Below are 20,245 nucleotides of genomic sequence, written 5' to 3'. Positions count from 1 at the left end.
AAAATGTAAAGAGTGTGGTATGCCTTCATGTATAGTATAGCTGGAAGAAGTCATAAAAATGCAGTGTCGAATGTAGAAAAAAGTAAAAGAAAGAGTATGGCATTCAGAAACAAATTTGATAGTCCCGGTATAGTTTATTGAAAGAAAGTCTAAAAAAAGGAAATTATGTCGAAAACAACAGATTGCTCTGCATGTTACAGAGCCTTGAAGAAACAGATTTCAACAGCCCGACAGGACGAAAGACAGGAATCTACACTTTTTCTTTTTAGGCCCAAAACACTCTCATTGTTGCGAACTGTCACACTTGTAGTTTAGCATATTTGCCGAAGGGGATTTTCTAGGTTGATGGTTGGGTTATATTCATATTCAAATAACATTCTAAAAACTTTGACGTAGAAGCACAACTTACAAGTAGGTTTACTAATTTATTTGTGCCAAATAAGTTTCATATTTTGAAATATAAAATCATGAAAATATATATTATATTCATACAAAATCCTAAAAGCGACAAAACAATACATTAAATCAATACATTTTCATAACTTTTATTAGACACAAAATGTACACATGGACACACAGGATTGTAATAGAATTAAATAAGAAAGAATCAAAGAAGTCTCAGTTTATACTTAGTCGGAGTTAAGTTGAAAGAGATATGTTTATGCACTCAGTAATTCCAAAAGATCCGAACATTTGCTATAAAAAATTAAACAAAAACATTTGCTGTAAGAAACATGAATTGACAAAATGATGATTTATGAATCTTGTGATTGTTGTGTGCATGAGGACAATTTCTTCATGATAAAATAGGGTATATTAACTAAATATATATATTAACTAAATATATTTCAATTCACTAACCATAAATTCAACAGTTGAAGTAAAAATGATCCAAATAAATGATAACTCAATAAACCGTATGTCTAAGTGCAAGTGCAGTACATACTATTCCATCCTTTTCTTAAGGTTAGGGTTAGGGTTAGCCATTGATGTCAATGATTCTTTCAGTGCACGCTCACTTTACAGAATATGATTTGTATTTCTTACATTATACTTTCATAAAGATGCTTCTATCATCTTCATAGTGCACAATCGGGGTTCTGCCCCAGGTCAGCAATGGCCACAGAAAACTGAGAGTACCAGTCCCTGTCAAAGACGGCCCTGAGCTGACCCTGCAAGGCCTTGGTCTTCCATACAGGCTGAGGAGCATGCTGGGAAATCACCAGACCCACTCCAGCTGTGGTCATAAAGTAGTCCCCTGACCAATTGGAGGTACCTGAGGGACAGCACAATATTATCTGGTTAATTATTAACCAATTCACAGGCCACAAACAGACCGAATGTGTGGCAATGACGACCTGTGACTCACCGATGTAGGCTACTTTATCCGTCACCATGTATTTATTGTGGTTCACTCTGGTGAATGGAATATCAGACTGGTTCCCCACAGGCACAATGTACAGTTTCTGAAAAGTGAACAAGATGCGAAAACAAAAAAAGAAAAGAAAAAAAGAAGAACAGTAAATTCACAAGCAAAGATCAGCGTTTCCCCCCCAACAGATCCATTTATTTCATGTCGTGTCTCACTATTTGGATGCTGATGTTCTGGTGAGGGCTGTCCATTAAGGCTAGAGACTTCAGGAAGGGCAGCATGGCAGGATCGGAGTCCCGCCCACAGCTGATCAGCATCCGGATCTTGACCCTTCTCTCGAATAACGCAGTCCGGATGGCGTCATCAATAAAAGGCCAGTATCTATTTGATTAAAAGAGCAAATGTGAGGAAACAAAGCTAAAGAGGCTGCCAGTTTGATGGAAGCTGAGTGTTTTCTTTTGGGGCGACACCTCTGGGGCTTCTCAAAGCGCGTGGTGGGGAAGTACTCCATGACGGCTACATCGACGTAGTGCTGGGCCTCCGAGATGATGGACAGAATAGCCTCCAGGTCCTGAGTCCTCGACACAGGACAGAATGATGCTGGGGAAGCCTGGAGGGAAACGTAAACGCTCAACAACCACCAAAACACAGGACGCACACACAAGCAGACTTACGTCGCAGCAGTTTTGATTATATAAAATTCACACGTCGTACGGTCACGTCTGTTTGAACAGAGACAGCTCCGGTAAAAAAGGAAATGAAACCTAAAAAAAAGGAACTCACTGTGAGATACAGGCTGCTGGAGACATTGTCGCTCCTCACCAGCAGGGGGTGTTGTTTGTTGATGTCCGTGTCATACGCGGAAGGCCAGGGCTGTGGCAGGGAGCTGTGGGATCGTCCCATTACCCAGTAGGACTGGAAGATCTTATGCAGGTCCTTTGCGAGGCTGGAGCAGTTGTAGACAACAACTCCCAGCTCCTTCACCTACATGCGCATTGTGAAATGGTTGGGAGGTCCTTCAAGGTGTAAAATAAGCATCCGTCATCACATATTTGAGGCGTTACCTGCGTGAGAGCCCTCCAGTCCATGTTGGCACTTCCAATAAACACATGTTTTCCGTCAACTATCCAGAACTTGCTGTGGAGGACTCCCCTCGTCAGGCGCCCGAAGTTCACCTTCCTCACCTGAACTCCTGCAGGCAGCCAAAGAGGGAAGTGCAGTTAAGGGAAGTCGAGGCGAACAAATCAAAACAATGCAGAGAAGAGGAGCCGCTTCCACACCTTTCCCTTTTAAGATGTTTAAATCTGTGGAGTTTGTTCGGACGGATGGAACACTAGTCACCACTCGGACGGACACGTTCCTGGAGGGCAATTCTTCGAGTTCTTTCAGGATGTCCCGTCCCTGCAGGGGACAGACTCACAGCATCAAAAAAGACCTTCGCGATGACAACATATTAAACAGAATTCACGTCAGTGTTCATTTTTAGTCCCGTCTTAGCTGATAACCCACAGGTATGTCAGAGGAGGAATTAACGTTGATGTCTTCCCCTGTTAAAGTCCAGTAGAAAGAGGCCACTTGCACGTGGTCCTTGGCCATGGAGATGAGGTCTCTCCAGACCTTTTCCAGGGGGATCCCGATGGTTTCGTTGGCTTCGTAGCTCACTTGCTGAGGGATGCTCTCCACCAGCGCCATGCTAAGAGATCAATAAAGACACGTGCTCAGGGAACGCTTTGGAAAAGGAACTGGGGAATATTATAATTTAGAGAAACTCAATCATACGCTGGTGAGGTTTAGATGAAGCTAGTTGTTGTCATTATTTTACAGTGTGATAAATATCTACATTACATCTCTTCAGGTTTTTTTTTACCTGCACTGGTCCACATGGAAACCGCTCTCTGCAGCTTCCTCAGGAAGCACCTCATGTTCTTCGGGGTCCGGTGGTCTTTCCAGCACAGCGATGGCCAGCAGGGTCCCGAGCACAGTCAGACAGCCCAAAACCACAACTAACGTCACACAGCTGGTCGACGTCTAACACGAACATAACAGAGAAACTATATAGTCGCTGTACCAAACCACAGGGAATAACGTGGGAAACGTTTGATGGAGTCTCACCATCTTGTTTGAAGCGTAACGGTCATGAAGGCGGCTGTACGTGGAGCTCATTTTTGCTTCAACTCGCCCACTAGTTTTCAAAAGCAGGAAATTGTTGTCTCAAAAAGAAGAAATAAACGCACAGCAATTCCAACCACCCCATTTAAAAAGAGTTTAAAGTACTTACATCGCCGGAGTTTGGTTTCCTAATTGTTGAAAGCAAAAGTAACTTTTGTAACACAAAGCCGAGGCAGACGAGCGACAGCTCACAACAAACGTGCTTCCTCCCCTCCAGCGATCACACTGAGCTGAAGGGATCCGATACAGATTTAATCATTGCACAGTTCCTCTTTTTTACTTTCATTTCAAGTTGAGACTTTACAAAAGTGTGGTGAGTGAATAAGTAGAAGTAAATCACAAAATATATCTTTACTAATGAAATTTATTCGAAAAAAAATAAATCAGCAATCATCGTCTATCAAATTACAACAAACAAAACAAATACCAGCTAACAGGACAGCGAGGTTACAATCAGATCTGAACAGTAAAACGGAGGGCAAACAAAAAACAAACAAAAAGACACAGATTTGACAAACTAGAATTACATTTCAGCTCTCAAACCTGCGGTAGCTTTGACTGCTGACTATAATAACACGAACCCACAGGAGAAGAATAGCAGCAACACCTTGGGAAAGAGATGTCAATAGGACACACATTCGATTCAGCAAGAGTTTGTAAACAGCCACCGTCCCACACGGCTCTGTGGCACTTACAGGTACGTCACAATTACAATCAATGTACAATCTGGAAAAGGGGGAAACAGCGACCCGCTGCCGCTTTGTCCTTTCCTGCTGCGAGCTCAACATCAAATGTTCACAATCTTTTGCAGAAAAGGACCAACTTTCAGTTTGCGGCCTGTCACGTCGAGGGGGCGACGCTGTACTACATAAGTGCAGAAGACAAGACGGAGAGCTGATTTGCACGTAGCAGACACCTTGAGGTATTCACAATGTCAAAACCATCCTCAAGATTTACAGCCTCACAAGGTCGAGCGGGTCTACGTCATCGCCAGAGTCGCATTGCTTCACGCAAGGACCCGTCGCAGTGACCGCGTGACTCGAGAGGAACGTCAATCTGACCACAGAGCTCCAGAGCGCACGGCGACTCATTCCGGCCAGTTGCTTCACGGTGGTCTTTGGCTAAATAGATTCAAGCCCCCCCCTCCTCTGACTGGCTTTGACACATAAGAACCCACTTTTCAGAAGGTAGAGGAGTCAGGAATGCCGGAGAACGCTTGCTTTATAGCCGCTTGGGTTTGTGGTTGCCAGGTGACTAAACTGAGTCCCCACAAACAGCCGGATCGCACATTCCAGAAGGGTTTTCATCTCCAGCTGGACAAAATACAGAGGCGACACAATGGGAAATGTTCGCAGAATAAATACGCTTTAAATGGGTTGATAGCAACTGTGTAACGCTGCATTAATTGGTCTGGCACTAGCGTCTACTAACCCTCCCAAAGTCATGTTGCCTCGGATACAGAGTCTCACAAAAGACCCCCAATAAATATATTTTACATTCTGCAATCAACCATGTCCACAAAGAGAAAAGTGGAGAAAACATTGAAAGACAACAGAAAAAGTAATTGGTTTACTGAGGATACAAGTACACAAACTAAGGTCTTTCAAACCCAAAAACATATATCAACATACCAATATTTCCTCAAAATGCTTATTTTTCACTAAACAGACGCCGTATAAATTAAAAGATTTCCCTGAGATGATTATTCCCGGGCTACTTTTCAAATAAACCGAGTAAATATAATGAGCCATTGCTGCTCGTCTCATTGGCAAACGGAGGGAACCGGGTACGGTTCGCAGGCTTTTCTGAGGCGAGTGTTTTTTTGGTACATCCGTAAACCTGCAGCTCACGTGCAGGCGGCGTCCCGCCGAGCGCACTCTCAGTACCTACAGCGACACCACCGTGTCCATAGTGCATCAGTGCGAGTTTGGATGTGCGGTAGACTACCGATCCGTTCACACTCTCACTTCCCCCCTTCTCAGTTTCATGGTGTGCACAATGGTCCGACAGCTGTGTCTGTGTTACACAGATATTCATCCCCGGTGGAACCTGCGTGTCCGCGTCACACCTCAGACCAAATATCCCGCCCTCTGATCGCCGGGGGTCACGGCCGCCCTCCGGACAGCCTCACTCGGCCTCGGGCCGCCGCCGCGCTTGGAGACGGAGTGGATAGTTCTCCAGTCCCGGGAGGCGGGGGGTCTGGAGGGCCGAACTCCGGATGAGGCCTTAGCAGTGTCGAACGGCCCACTGGGCCCCATGACTGTATTAAAGACTGGGGAGGAACAAGGTGAAAAGGGGTTTCAGCCTTTCGCTTCACAACACGTTGTGTTTATGAAAAAAGGGAACGGTCGACTCACCCTCGAGTTGTCGTTGAACTTTCCAGAGTTCTTTCAAGATTAATGTGACTTCCTGAAATGCAGATGTCAAACTTATCGCAAACAATCAACCAGCAATTCAACTTAAATATTGAGAAACCAACCTTGTTAGAGGAATTGTTAACAGGAACATCGTTGTCGGAGTTAACCTTTGCTTCAGTTTCTTCCCAGATATCCATCCGGTCCTGGAACAGCACCCTGTGTGCATAAGGCCCCAACGCACTTGTTAATAACTCTGCTTTTTATTGTTCTCTTTAAGAGGGGAAAATATACATTTTTGAGGGTCTAAATGTTGTTGTTTTTTGTGTCTGGAAAACTGCACTTGTGGGGACTGAGCAGAAACTAGATCTAATTAATACTAGAGGATTCTTAATGAGGGATTTGGGGATTAAATGAGGGTCTCACAATGGAGACCTTTAAACACCAACTGTTTTATCTGCATCTAATCGGTTCAGATTACATCTCGGGCCCACGTTGTCAGCACAGACTCCCTCAGTTACTTTAGTTTAATGAGATTATTGGTTCAGTTGCGCCCGGCTATCAGACAGGATCAATAGGTTTCCATCAAACGCAGACTAATCACAGAATAAATGTCCAAACCACATCTTACTTCATTTTATCAGCGAGTTGCGCCGTGTTTTCGCGGATGGCCACGGTGATCTGTGACACTGAATTCAGCATCAGATTATCCACAAGGACCTGGGGAGAGATGTAAAGAAATACCGTATAATGATTTCCCAGCGTTCGCATCAGAAGTCTATAAAGACATTAGTGGACGCAGCATTTCTAGGAGACCTGATCTCCGCTCTGAGCCTCCTGGTCACTTTCTTCGGGTTTCCTTGAAGGTCTTGGAGGTTCCCTCTGGTATTTTAATCCAGCCTCGGGAATATGAGGAACCAGCTGCAACAAAATATAGACTCGTGTTACAGTTTCTGGTGATGAAGATGACCTTTTAAATCTCACACAACTGCACCAGATGTGCAGAGCCAAAGTAGAACAAGGAACTATAAAGGAATCATCAACAAAAGCACAGAGAGAGATACTTCCTCTTTTAATGAAACAGCATAGTTTGTGATGAAGAGGACAAAACAAAGAAATTAGAAGAGTTTTAGTCAGATGATGAATTAGATTTGATGCCTCAGTGTGTGAGCTTCATCTGTTCGTTTTCGTTGCAGCTTTATCTACGTCTCATGCACCTGTTCATGAGTGGTCACTGTGCAGACAGGCGCACCGCCGTCCGCTCCAGGGTTCTGTGGATCACCATCACCCGCAACGTCATGGATCTCCCTGGCCAAGATAGCTAGGTCTTTAGCCAGGTCTTGGCTCAACCTAGCAGGCAAGGTGCACGTTTGTAGTATGAATATTGTGCAGAAAGGGAAATCCTTGATCTGTTCTCCGTTACTTGTACGTCTCCTTACCGTGCGATCTCAACGCTGTGGTTGGACCAACTGTGCGGAGCGTCGGCCTCGTGGTTCTCATCCTCGGAATCTCTGCTGCGAGGTTTCGGCCGCAGGGCGACGACAGGCTGGGGCCGCGCAGGGTTCCGCGGGCTGTGGGAAGCTGAGGAGGGTTGGGAGCGTTTGTGTTTAGGGGTGCTCTGGTTTGAGTCGTACTCCTCGTCGGAGGTGGAGGTATAGTCAGAGCCTTTGTGTCGTCTCCTGGAGCCTTGGCCTTGTGAAGAGGTTTGAGTTACAGAGGATGAGGACAGAGAAGCCGGGAGAGAAAAGAGAGGGAGAGATACCATCAAAGAATACAGCCAAGAAAAAACACCACCAAGACTATTATTGGTCACCAAAATCCAGAACCAGGGACAGAAAAGCTGCTTTGGAAGTGCTCATTTGTGCAGCTAAATTGTAATTAGAAAGATGGCTTAGGTTTGTTCTTTCATTTTTCACATTTAAAATAATTTACAAACTGAAATGAGTTCTACATTTCCAAAAAACAGCAGCTGAGTACCAGACATGCACCATATAGTGAAGACTGGCTAGTTTAGCATTAATCATTTTGTATACGGCTGTACTGTATACAAAACTGTAATTAAGATGAAAGTTAATATACAACCGACACCACTGAGCGCTCCGGTTCGCTGCTTCCACCTGTGCGCTGCTAACAAAATACCACCTAAGCGGGCAAAGTGGAACCCGAGGTCAGGAGGATAGCAAGCTGCCACAGCTGGCAGCTTCACCGCCGCAGAAATATAATATTAGTGTCATTGATGTCAGTGAAAGTCTGTCTAAAATAACACTTTGGAATTGAAAGAAAAAAAGAAAAAAAAGGTGCTAGAAGCCCCGTGTTATTTCCAGAAACACGCAAACTGAGGCGTGATTGTATCAAACCAAGCCACCACTGTGGTTGCTCAGCAGAGCGTGTGATCCTTCCATTCCGCCCACAAAGCAACGTTTTCACGTGGTTTGGACAAAGATAACAAAACGTGGACGACAGTCAAACAAGGTGCTGCTTTATACTCACTTGAGGTGCTTCCAGCATATTTGGCACTGCTCGAACGGCCCCGAGTGATCGGCGCCTTGTTGACCGGGGCTTTCGGCTGCCTTTCTCCGGGCCTCGACCCCGACACGGAACCCCTGCGGGCCGAGCCGCCGGCGGTGGCGGCGGAGGCCTCGGTGTCGCTGGGCGTGTTGAATGAGTTTGTGCGCTTGCGAGGCATCGCCAGCATATCCAGCCTGGAGAGCTTCTTGGTCTCCTGGGGTTGCTGCGCCGCCTCCTGGGACAGCCTCTCCGTCTCCGCGCCCTCGTTGTCCGAGGCTTCTCCCAGGCGAGCGCGGCGGAGCGTGGACGCCCTGGTGGGTCTCGGGGCCGAAAAGCTGCTGGCGCGATTCAGGGCCTGCGACGCTCTGGAGGTCTTGGCGTCCTCCTTCTGAACGGGCGCCGCGTGCTTCCTGCGGGATTGGTAGCCGTTGGATTCCTGATCGGAGTACGGTAAGCTCGGAGGGTCGTCGCTCAGGTCCGTGGAGCCGCATCTCCCGGCGCTGCGTCTCAGTCCAACCGGTCTCCTGACAGGCTGCGTCTTACTGTTGGCGTCTTCTCCTCGAGAGCGACTCGAGTCCTGACTGGCTACGCTGGCAGAGGACCCGTCCCCGTGGAAGCTGCCGACAGAGGGGTTTTTAGGCAGCGCGTTTGGCCTGGTCTTATTGCTGTGCTGGCTGACCGTGCTGGAGGTGTCGACGTCGGACTCCGCAGAAAGAGAGTCCATTGTTGAAGACGGCGTCGTTCCCGATTGGCCTGCTTGCAGTTTGGCCTCCAGAGCCGCCAGAACATCCTCCGTCTCTTTGAGGTAAGAGTGAGTGTCCTGAGCTCCCTGGAAGGCTTCGGGGTCCAGGCCGCTCTGCACCTGCAGGGTGGAGATGTTGGGCAGTCTGGCATTGCTCGGCCGCGCCTTGGTGAAGCTCTCCTGTCTGATTAATACGGATGAAGCGCCGTCTTTGGACTCCGGGCTCAGGACCGGAGCGGACACACTGGGCTTGACCTTTCCGGGTTTGGTCAAAGTGGAGGTCGAGAAGATTTTGGTCGCTTGTTTTGTTTCAGTCTTAGGAGTGCCGAGGATTGACCTCCCAGAGTCTGGTTGTGGCTCAGCCTCCGCTGACCCGATGTAGAACGACGTCGACTTGGTCGGGAGTCGGTCCTCATTTTTCCTTCCTTCTCTGCCTGACAGCGGCCGCCTCTTTTGCTCTACGATGGAACCGTCGTCCGACCTGCTGGCGTCACTCAGGCTGTCCGGCTCCACGTCGTCATGCACCGACAACCTGTGGAGGCTATCCGGAGACCCGCAGGCTACCGTGCTTACGCCTCCCACGTCAAACGTTACATTCGGGTCGCAGTGGACGTGAATGCTGGGAGTTGCGACGTCGCTCGTCTCGCTCAGCGGTACCTGCGGCAGGACGCGCCGAGCTTTTGCACCGTCAGAGTCCGCGCTGTCGTGGTGTCGGCTGAGCGTGGCCTGGCGGGTGTTTGTGCCTCGCTCTGAAGTGAAACAGTTTTAATGCATATTAGCCACACACACACACAGTTTAATATCATTCGTATTCACCAGGGTTTCTCATTAACATTCCAAATGCATTAATGTGTAGTCAGGTGCTATTTACCCCCTTCTGACAGCTCCATGTGCGAAGAAACGTCAAAGAGGCCGGACGAAGGGCCGGAATCTGCATAGCTGTCTGCCAAGCTGGCCCAGCAAGACATCCACTTGGGAGCCTCCTGTAACACGGCGCCGGCTGGAGGAACCTGTGTGAGATAACATACAACGTAGTCAAGTCAAAAGTCAGTCAGTCAGTTTTTAGACTACACTATTTGCTTAGTAAAAGAAACTAAGTTAACCGTGATACTAAAACGTGTATTCTCCCCTTATATCCGGTTAGAAAGATAAAAATAAACACTCATGAACCCAGAACCTGTGAGTAAAGACGAGGTGAATGTAGAAATCAATATAGACGTACAGCAACAAAACAAAAAAAAAGAAGCAATGCCAAGAAGGCAAAATCCAGACAGCCAAACATGCCCATTTGCACGCTTAAACATTATGACCGAACACCTTGATCACGCGGTGAGCAGGACGGGATACCTTTACCAGACTCTGTCCCTGTTCTGGAGCTGGCCTCAGCTCCCCAGCGCTACTCTGCCTATGCTGCTCCCTGCTCTCTACATTAACGGGCCTAAGTGCTGGGGGTGTCTCTGCTTCACTCGGGCTGGTTCGCTCGGGGCTCTCAAAAACACCAAACACCTGTCAGGAACAAAGCAGCGCAGGTTGATGATTGCAGGAAAAGCGGGACCGCCGACGTCCGCGGCTCGTTCCCGAGAGGGGACGTCCTCCCAAGACGCAACGACACCGGAGGATGGAGGCAAAGCAGCCGTTATTAGCCAGATTTACGCGGGTTAAACGGAGAAGACACTTGCCTGGTCAATGTTGCTGCGCGCCTCTTCTAGCTCTTTATCTTGAACGTCGGCTTCAATGGTGTAGGTCCCCGCGTCACTCAGACTGTCCTCCTCTTCGTTCTTGGCCCCGACATGGGGGCTCTGGACCTCCTCGGCCTGAGACGGCACGGGCATCAAGGGGACCCTGAGGGGGACGGGGTGGTGGATGGGAGAGGAGGTCTGCGGCTGGTGGGACGCGTTAGACGGCGGGGGGCTCGATGCCTTTTTCCCGCTGCTGGCAGAGGACGACTGCTTGGTCTGTTTGAGAAATTCAGCAGTGAACTCCTGGGCGAGTTTGGACCTCCGGCCCACGCTGCTAAAGGGTCTCACGGATACGGATGAGGAAGAGCGGGAGGAAAAGCCGGTGCTGATCCGGTCCTCTGTCTTCTCCCTTCGTAGAGAGCCAGCTCTCTGGAAGCCCGAGGGGGCGGGGCCCTTCAGGGGGACCGTGTACTGCTGGGTTGGTGGAATGCCGGAGGCTGCAGACGGGACGTGTCTCTCCCCGCTTGAGCCCTTCTTGGCTTTCTCCGGCTGGACCCTCGGGGCCGAAGGCTCGGGTGGAGATGTGTTGCCAGTGAAAGAATGGGAGCGCTTCTTTCGTAGGTCATCGTCAAAGAATTCAATAACGAAGGCCTGGTGGGGCTCGGCCTTCACTAGGCCGGGCGGGGACTGAGATTCCGGCGGCGAGTAGGACGACGGCTCCTCCGAGCGGCGCGGTGGGGAGGCTCTCAGGGGCTGTGGCGTCACCTGGTACCCAACCCGAGGTTCCGATCGGAGGAACCCCCTCCCGTTGATCGCAGGATCCTCTGAATCGCTGCGAGTGCCGTCTTCGTGTTGGTTTGCTGGTGATGGAAAAACAAGTGAGTTTAATAGCCGACACACTATTGCGATCAATGCGAGTGCTGGTAATATTGTATAAGTGCCTCACTCTTGGGGACGTTCAGGAGTGAGGAGTCGCTGTTGGTGCTGTACGCGTCTTCAGCCTGCGTCCTCTTCCTGATCATGCTAGCGTTACTCTGGACCAGCCAATCAGCAACTTTGCTCTCTGCTGACATCACCTCCGTGGGTGTGGCGACGGGCTCTGTGGACGGTGGCTTCTGCTGCTGCTGCTGCTGCTGCTGCTGGCGGAACGAAAACTTGGTCACGTGGTCCTTGATCTTCATTTTGCCTGGCGTGCATTCATCAAATTCGATGGTGAAGGAGGCGTGGCTTTGGACGGCCGGAGGCGTGGAAGACGCGACCTCGGCGGGGTGCGCGGTGTCCTTTGTGGGGACCTCGTGCAGCTGGGACTCGGGTTTCTTGGCGAGGCGCAGCTGGGATTCCTTCGTCGGGATCTCGAAGTAGCTGGGCTCCCGGCGGTAGGAGAACAGGGACTTGACCTGATTGTCGGACAGAGAGCCGTTGATGGACAGAGAGCCGTTGACTTCATACCTGGACACGTCTTTAGCGGGCTCTGTTGAGGACAGCGAACACACAGATACACAGAAAGCATTTTAAATACTTTAAGCCAGCAAGCGACCAAGTGACTACAACATTTGCCTCTGACGTATCACAAAAACAGCCAAACTTAAACTTCATTGGTACGGCTTAGAAAAGAGATCGCAATGACGGTGACGTAACTGATGTTTTTTTTTGGGTGCCGGTCCGACGCGGCCAAATACCACAGCTCAGAGTCCAGCTGAGTGTGAATAATCTGTTGAGGCAAACGATCGCCCTTCCACCCCCCTCCGAAAGCGTAGGGGGTCATAATCCATCAGGAGGCTGACAGGATATGCCCACGCTGGCCGGGCGTGGCCTGGCACGGCTCGGCCTGGCTAATAGTCCACAGCCGGCGGCCACAAAGGGCATCAGACAGGGTGAGAGCCAATGGAATTATAGTAGAAGTATCACTTCAGATATAAACACTGTGTGTTTACTGCAATCGAGTCTGTAAAAATATAAAACTCATTCTCTGACCTGGAGACTCCTTTTCTGGCGATTTCCCACCTCGGTTCTTCTTTTTCTTGGCTGCGTCCTCGTCCTCGCCCCACCAGGACGGTTGGCCGTAGAGAGGAGTGGGCTTGGATATCGGGGGATCGGTGGCAGCTAGCAGACAAAAACACACACACACACACACACAGGAACATGAATGAACGGAGTCAAACAAAGGGCGGAATTTATACCCCCCCCTGTATTGTGTTTATGAGTAAGACAATGGTCACATGATCAGACACTGTTGTGTCTGGAGTTTGGATCTGTAGCCTTTTGGGCTTGGACAATCCTCCCACGTTCCCATGACACACAGTTTAGCGAGGGTCCAACTGTGATGCGAGCCGCACAAACCGAAAACATAATCCGTCCTGTACAGATTGGGGCAAAGATAATCCTAATCTTTAATGTAAAATATATACATTGGACAATGAAGTCGGGCTTCATGTAAACACTGCTGGCACATGAACCTTTGTACACAATGGCGGCGGTGTTGTACAGAGAACTAGCGCGTCGCTTGCTGGTTTCAGCCCACACGCCACTAATCAGATAATCCAGAAGCCGCTTGTGGGTCCGATAGGTCGGCCAAAGAAACGCTCTGCATTTGAGTCAAAGCGTCAACAGCACTGCACCGCTGTTGCCTTGGAGCCACACAATGAGACGTCAACACTGACAGAGGGGCACGTTACTAATTCCTTTCCCCTTAGCGATCCTCTCCGAGACCAGTCACTACATAAGCAAGTGGATAAAAAAAATGGATTAGTGCATTTTAAAATGGGTTAGTGGTGACGTGTAAAGCCTCGGGCAGCATGTGAACGATCCATGTCATGCTCGTTTGGTAAATACTAAATAAGAAGTAACAAAGTGAACGTCCAGCCCTGTGGACAGCGGGAGCAACGGACAAACTGCACATCTGGCACAGCTGCACGGCGCAACCAGCACACGGAGAAAGAAAAGTAAAGAAAGTAAACCGAAAGAACCAACATTATAACCAGTTTCCCGGTCAAAAAAATTCAGCCCAAAGGAACCCGTTTGCAGGAGGTCGACATAGAGAAGCAGTAATGTGACTTTTCATCCAGCCGTCGACATTCCCTCTCGTGTAAGAGCGTAACACAAGTTATTCTCTCTCACTGTGCAATCCTCAACACTTAGCGAGATAGATAATGCTGGTTTGACGGGTTTGGAACTGATGTCCCACTGCAGGCAGCGACCGCATGCCCCCCCACCCGGTAAACACGGCTCCAGTGAGCACGTTTAACAAAGACAATACAGTCACGGGTTCGCTGGATCACTGCAGTCAGCTCATCTGGCTGCAGGTGATACAACCGCACTCCCATTACTGTTTCAGCGAGCAAAGCGCTTGTTCATTTATTGGCGTGGGACTCTGCGGGACATGAGGCTTGTGCTGATAAAAGTCCTATTTTAAGCACAAGTTGAAGCTGGGACGTTTAGGAGAGTTTCATCACCGTGAAAGAGCCGGATTCAAAAATAGAAAGTGCTGCACTCCAACAAAGAACTTTGACCACTGTGCAGTCAGACCGCGCCCCCCCCGCCTCTCGTCAGGCCGCGGGAGATAAGGCCGCTTGTCCTTAACATGCCCCCCCCCTGCACTCATTCAACCAGCTCCGGGCCGTCGAGATCCATCGCAGGATTGTGGCCGCGGCCTCTCGGCTCACGCGGGAGCCTAATCTCACACCAGGGGAGCTCTTAATAAAAGGCGCAGCGGCCGTCTTATCGGGTAATCTACCGCCAAAGACACGGCGCACATGGAGGAGCGAAGCCTCCCTGACGTGCTCTGCTGCCCCACAAACAACTTCTGTGAGAATGGTGTTACGGGGGGAGGGGGGTGGGGGGTAGCCGTTTACCTGTGAGCGACTGGGCTTTTCGCTCGGCCCTCTCCAGCAGTTTGGCAACGGTGCCGTTTTTGCTCTTCTCTGAGCTGTGGAGCTGCTGCTTTTCCTTCACCTTCGCCTGCAGGGCTTTAATACTGAGCTGCAACTGGCTGGTGTACTTCTCATGCTGCAGGAAGAGACGGGGTCAGGAAAGGGGGGGGGGGGTTGCAGGATGTGAGAAAACCTCGGCAAAACATTCATCACAGACGTATCTGTTCTCAGGCATACGCAGTATGAGGAAGACTATCGACTTCTCCTATTTGTTGTTGGAGACAACGGACAGCAAACACATGTACAAACACCTTAAATATGCATCAACAACAGTTTCACCTTTTGTGGCTCATCAGCATATTGTTCGGTTTAGTCTATTTGTTTCTAATTTAATTAGTTATGTGAAAATTGTAGAAAGGGGTCCACAAATGAATTGATAATACAAATAATAAGAGGTACACCGTTGGTGCTACTTACTTTCAGAGCTTCCTCTGGGACCTTGTGTTGACTTCTCTCCAGGATATATACATGAGCATGTGCAGGAGGAGTTAAAGTAAACTTACATTTTTGTAAAACAATCAGAAAACACAAGAAAAATGTACAAAACCACAAATCGACTAACCTCAGGTTTAGTGCATGGTCAGTTTAAATCTTTTCTGTTCTCGGGGGGTCAAAGGGTGCTGGAGAGTTTCTATTCACAGTCAACCATAATCTAAAACCCCTGACTGGAAAACCACAGGAGATTAACATGCCGATGGAAAAAAAGATCAGTGGAAAAGAAATGTTAAAAATGTGTGACCGACGCAGCTGCCGGCCGCCGGCTCTCTTCAGCACCAAATTAAACCGAACAAAGTTAAACGCGGGACGCGTCTTTGAATGAGCAGCGTGTTTGCAAAGGATATCATAGCCGAAGCGAATGACGTCGGACAGCTTGAGGGTGATGTACGTCTGGTCGGGGATTCTTAAGTCGTTCACAAACGTCTGCAAAACGAAGGAAAGTAGAAAACATCGAGCTCAAAACAAAACTTTCACTGGCCACTAATGAGGTAAATGTGTCGCCTCACGGGTTCCTCCTAATTCCTAGTAGCCCGCTCCCAGGTACGCTAAGGTGCTTTGAAAGTTAATCCGTAGGCGCATTAAAACCGATGAGATTATGTCGTTATGCAACGCCCCGGTGGGATCCATTAGAAGGCTAAACGTCCAGGTGGAACACAGCAGAGGTTGGAATTCGGTTACACGTCCCGGCGCTGTTCTGCTCTGATTAGTTTTGGGCCGCGGCCACCGGGGCCAAGAGAAACACTCTCTGAGAACAAAGGAGGGTTTCTCCCGCTGCTCAACTCTGGATTTCACCGGGCTAATGGTGCGGTGAAGTGGCAACGGAGCAGCAAAGGCAGAGAGAGAGAGAGAGAGAGAGAGAGAGAGAGAGAAAAGAACGGGCGGCCAAGAGAATCCAGTCTCTTGATTACCAGAGTTCCGCCAAACCGGCCCCGTGGCACACAAAGCGAGGCCTTCTGCGCTCCCGTCTTCAGGTGGACTCACTCACCCCGTTCAAGCTGCCCAAGTCCTTCACCATGTGCTCGTCCGCGTGTTGGTCATAGTTGATCACCGCGTGCTGCTTGTCCACGCTGCGAGACTGAAACCAAAGCGAAGCAAAAAGGGGCGTTGGAGATTCAATTAGTAGTACCTGGTTTTAGGTACGACTTCACCTTTCACGTCAAACAGGATCCTTCGTGTCACAGACGCTAAACTGTGATTTGAAAGCTAAAACAAAATGCATTGAGGTTAGAACAGAGGAACAAACGATTAGGTGTTTAAAAGACTATTTGGAGCCGAAAAGCCGAACCGTGTCAGAAGGCAGGAAGCAGTGCTGAGCACTTAAGCCGAGCAACAGAAAAGTCTGCATCATCTCAGACTGGGAGAGGCTGAGGTTGTTTTTTTGGATCCGGCGACGCCTAAAATGTTCAATCCACCCGACATCTGTGGGCGGCACAACGCGCCGACTTAGTAAAGAATAAACTGTGTCTGTGGCACCATTCCTCCGTCACGGAACTAAATGCTATTTCACCAAAACCACAAAGAAATCGTGCTTATAACAAACACACGGATGGGGGGAAAAAACAAAAACTGGTGGAATGCTTGAGCTGCGTTTTGAGTCATTGTTTGGAGACCGTGGAGAGGAGGGGGGGGGGGGGGGCAACTTTGTTTGTCACCGGGTTACACATTCAGAAACACACACAGCATGAAGGGAGCCTCCTGTCAGTCAAGAGTAATAACACTCTTTTTGGACAGATTAGGATGAGGACACTGTCATCACCAAAGTGGGCGCGCGCACACACACACACACACACACACACACACACACACATTATCTCTCATTCGTGCTCTTAAAACACACGCACCTGCAGCATCAGCTCGCAGTCATCCCTGCCAACAAAGATCATCTCCCGTGGCAACCGGTGGCGTGTGCCAGAGCTGCTGACCAGAAACCATGACGTCACACTCATGTTGGGGCCACCAGTCAGGGCCGCCCGGGCATCCTGGGAAGACAAGACAACAAACGACATTTCAAGCCAGACCAAACCCGCGCGGCTCAATGGATGGATTTATAGAAAATGCATTTAAAATAACCACTGTTTGCGTAATGTGCCCATTCCGCGTGTGCACACGACTCACACATACCGGTGTTGTGTTTAAATGACGAGGTGTAGCGTCGAGGATGCTGCGAAAACCTACGTTAGCTCTCAGCTCACCTACAGGTGCTCGGCTGCTTCTACTTCCGGTAACGAATAAAACGTCACTGCCAGAGAAATATCAGCACGTTACACCTGGACTGCGGGTATTTAACGTGTCGCCAGGGCAGCACTGCTAGTTACGTTGAAAACCGCGAGGTGACACGGTGGGTTTTGTTTAGCGAACGCCAGCGAGCAACCGGCTCCACCGAAACGAGCCGTTTTTTTTTTGTTTCCTAATCATTTGATCCCGCGAGCACGTAACGTCACCTTCAACGTCTTCTCCGTCTTACTCCAAAGCGAAGCCAGTGTTTAAAGTCCGACAGCGGATGGAACTCGATGACCGACATGTACCAAAAAAAAAAAAAGAACAGCGCACCAGGTAAGACGGGACAGGTAATGTTTCGAGCACACCCTCTTCTTCCTCTGGGAGCGACAATCAGGCGAAACTCTCCTCCAACGCCTCTCCCGGTGACGTAGGTCGACCAGTCCGTCACAGGCTCAGCGGCGTGAGGCGGGAGGAGCTCCCACTCTGTTGGTTTTTTCCAGATTCAACAAAAAAACAAATTTTGTAGTTTAGCGTAATTCAATTGTTTATTGTACATGTGAACCAATAATAACAACGTGTTGTTTTTATTATTATTTTTTATGTTATTAATTGGTATGTGGCAACAACGTTTTTTCAACTTATTTTTGTCTGTTTTGGACATTTGGGGTTTTAGGTGTGTATATAATATAATGTTTTATCCTTGACCTTCACTCAGGTAAAAGTAGCAATGACACACTGAAAGAATTATCTGATTTCCTGTACCTTTTATAAATAATGGGTTAATTTAGAGCGATGTACATGATGTGGATTATTATCACTTAGGAATCACATGTAACCATAACTTTGAGCTAGAGCTTAACTAAATTGGACTAATAAATCAGCCTGGCAGATGTATCTTCTGTTATGGTTTTATTAACTGTGTGTGTATATGTGTCTGCTAAAAACTAACAAGGAATGGGCCCACAATACAAATATTGGTTTGTGCAGAAACTGTTCAAAAAAAGAAAAATGGAGTCCACATCAAGTTTGTTTATGTTTATATTTTTTAGAAATAACTAACACTGATATATTGATAAAATAATTAAGGGCCAAATGTGGTTCTAATTGTTGTATTTGGAGCATTTTGAATTGCTTTGCTGTGATAAACCTTGCCTTGCAAATATGCTGCTACTTGTCTCACTTGTACTTTCTAGGGATGAGAAGCTGCTTTCTATTAGCTCAAGTATAGCAATGAATGTAATTCCTTTAAAAAAAATACAATTGACACAATTGGAGACATGGATTCGGGATCATTTTTTGACCATTTGGTGAGTCATCGTCTCCGTAGACGATCTTTGCCTTCACTCACATTCATTGGACTTTGTTTATCGCGTGTGTCACGCTGGCCCGGTGGAGACAACAGAAAGGAAGCTATCTGCTTGAAGTACAATAGATGATTGCATTACCGTGTTAACCAACGCATACTGAAATATGCAACTGCTGCGTGCGAGAATCGCGTAGATATGAGATATGAGTTTATGAAACACGCATTAAATTATATTTGCAATACGACGTCTGCATAATCATTTGATTTCAAATCTCGTTGAGTATTTCTAGATACGGAATATTAATGCAACGGAAATGAATAAGCCCACTTCCCACTAGATGGCGCTCTAATTCCAATTTAACACCCAGATCTCCGCCGAAATCTTCTCTTTATTGTCCCAAAATAAATTCAGGATGTTAACGGGAATTTCAGTGAAGCCACAAAGTGACAATGTTTCCCTGTTGATGTCAACGTTCTTCCTTCCTGCAGTATCTCAACGCTCACGTTTACATTGCTCTTTAGTGTGAGTAACAAAGGAGCAGAATTATTACCTCCAGTTAGTGTCTTTGTGAGGAAAAGCCCAAATTAAACGCTTTGTGCTGCGTTGGGTGTGTTCCTCCTCCACTGCTTAGTGTCAACATAAAGGGGCTTGTTGTCAACAGGTTAAACCAGTTTCCGAGGGCCCTGACCTCTGTCTTTCACCCAATCATGCCACCGGTTTCCTCCACAAAGGCCTGCGAAACAGCTAAAAGCCGTTTTCCTCCCTAAGACGCTTTGACAAAGTAAAAGCACAGGTTTAAATAATCCAATGAATGAATGAATGAATGATTCACTCTCAGGGTCCCGGCGGTGTGGATGGCTGTTACGCTGGCAGGGCCTACTGGGGGATGTGAATAGATCAGAGACACAACACACAGTGGATGTTATTCATGGTCCATGTCGGTCACACCGACAACTCTTAACTTCCTAAAAAACACCGCTGGCCCCCTCCAGCCTCGTCCCACGAGCGCACACGAGTGCCTCAGCTCTGTCTCTCTCTCTCCTTGCCTGACGGTGCCTCATTCCAGATGTTTAGATCTGGATCCTCGCCCTTCAGGAGATGCAGCCTCCTCTATTGTTTCTCTCTGTCTTTCTGTTTCTGCTTACCTGTCAGGGCCTTTTGTCTGTCGTGTCTCCATGGCGACGAAGGAGGTGGTCCCAGGTCTTAGGACACGGGGTGTGGTGTGACGTACACGTTGTGAAGCCCCTTGAGGCAAATCCCTGATATGTGTTGCGTTCGGTGAAACCGGCACAATCTGCCTCGTGCAGCCGATCTCACTCACTGTTGAGACATTAAGGTACTAAAAATGAATTAGTTCCCAGGGAAGTATATTATACCGGTAATACCAGTTCGCCCAGTCAAGAGACCCACTTACTAAGATCACATCACTGCCTCTAGCTTTTTAAACGCAGAAGAGGAAACGTCACA

At 48.3% G+C, this 20,245-nt stretch overlaps 2 protein-coding genes across 10 annotated transcripts; both read right to left on the bottom strand.

The window, feature by feature from the left end:
- Window positions 1–529: 529 nt before the first annotated feature.
- On the bottom strand, window positions 530–3,778 carry pld4 (phospholipase D family member 4). Its single transcript, XM_040198935.2, has 11 exons — window positions 3,651–3,778; window positions 3,485–3,554; window positions 3,240–3,400; window positions 2,882–3,065; window positions 2,653–2,773; window positions 2,437–2,564; window positions 2,156–2,356; window positions 1,843–1,982; window positions 1,588–1,753; window positions 1,370–1,466; window positions 530–1,276 (listed from the first exon to the last, which is right to left on the bottom strand). The coding sequence occupies exons 2-11, from the start codon at window positions 3,533–3,535 to the stop codon at window positions 1,080–1,082; spliced, it is 1,446 nt and encodes a 481-aa protein (XP_040054869.2). The 5' UTR covers window positions 3,536–3,554; window positions 3,651–3,778; the 3' UTR covers window positions 530–1,079.
- A 109-nt stretch (window positions 3,779–3,887) lies between these two features.
- On the bottom strand, window positions 3,888–17,958 carry cep170ba (centrosomal protein 170Ba). Of its 9 annotated transcripts, none has more exons than XM_040198837.2 (19): window positions 17,693–17,958; window positions 17,093–17,230; window positions 16,237–16,326; window positions 15,596–15,674; window positions 15,171–15,229; window positions 14,676–14,829; window positions 12,799–12,927; window positions 11,771–12,295; window positions 10,825–11,684; window positions 10,493–10,651; window positions 10,017–10,155; window positions 8,386–9,894; window positions 7,335–7,587; window positions 7,113–7,245; window positions 6,712–6,816; window positions 6,527–6,615; window positions 6,021–6,114; window positions 5,899–5,950; window positions 3,888–5,813 (listed from the first exon to the last, which is right to left on the bottom strand). In XM_040198837.2, exons 2-19 carry the CDS (start codon window positions 17,195–17,197, stop codon window positions 5,611–5,613), a joined length of 4,737 nt encoding a protein of 1,578 aa, XP_040054771.2. In that variant the 5' UTR covers window positions 17,198–17,230; window positions 17,693–17,958; the 3' UTR covers window positions 3,888–5,610. The 9 variants fall into 9 exon arrangements, with proteins under 9 accessions (XP_040054771.2, XP_040054776.2, XP_040054774.2 ...); XM_040198842.2 differs by having other exon boundaries at window positions 7,335–7,476; XM_040198840.2 differs by having other exon boundaries at window positions 10,499–10,651.
- Between the last annotated feature and the right edge of the window lie 2,287 nt (window positions 17,959–20,245).

The sequence above is a fragment of the Gasterosteus aculeatus genome, chromosome 15 (genome assembly GCF_964276395.1).
Source record: "Gasterosteus aculeatus chromosome 15, fGasAcu3.hap1.1, whole genome shotgun sequence".
In the NCBI taxonomy this organism is placed as follows: domain Eukaryota; kingdom Metazoa; phylum Chordata; class Actinopteri; order Perciformes; family Gasterosteidae; genus Gasterosteus; species Gasterosteus aculeatus.
This window is presented reverse-complemented; position numbering and strand designations above follow the sequence as displayed.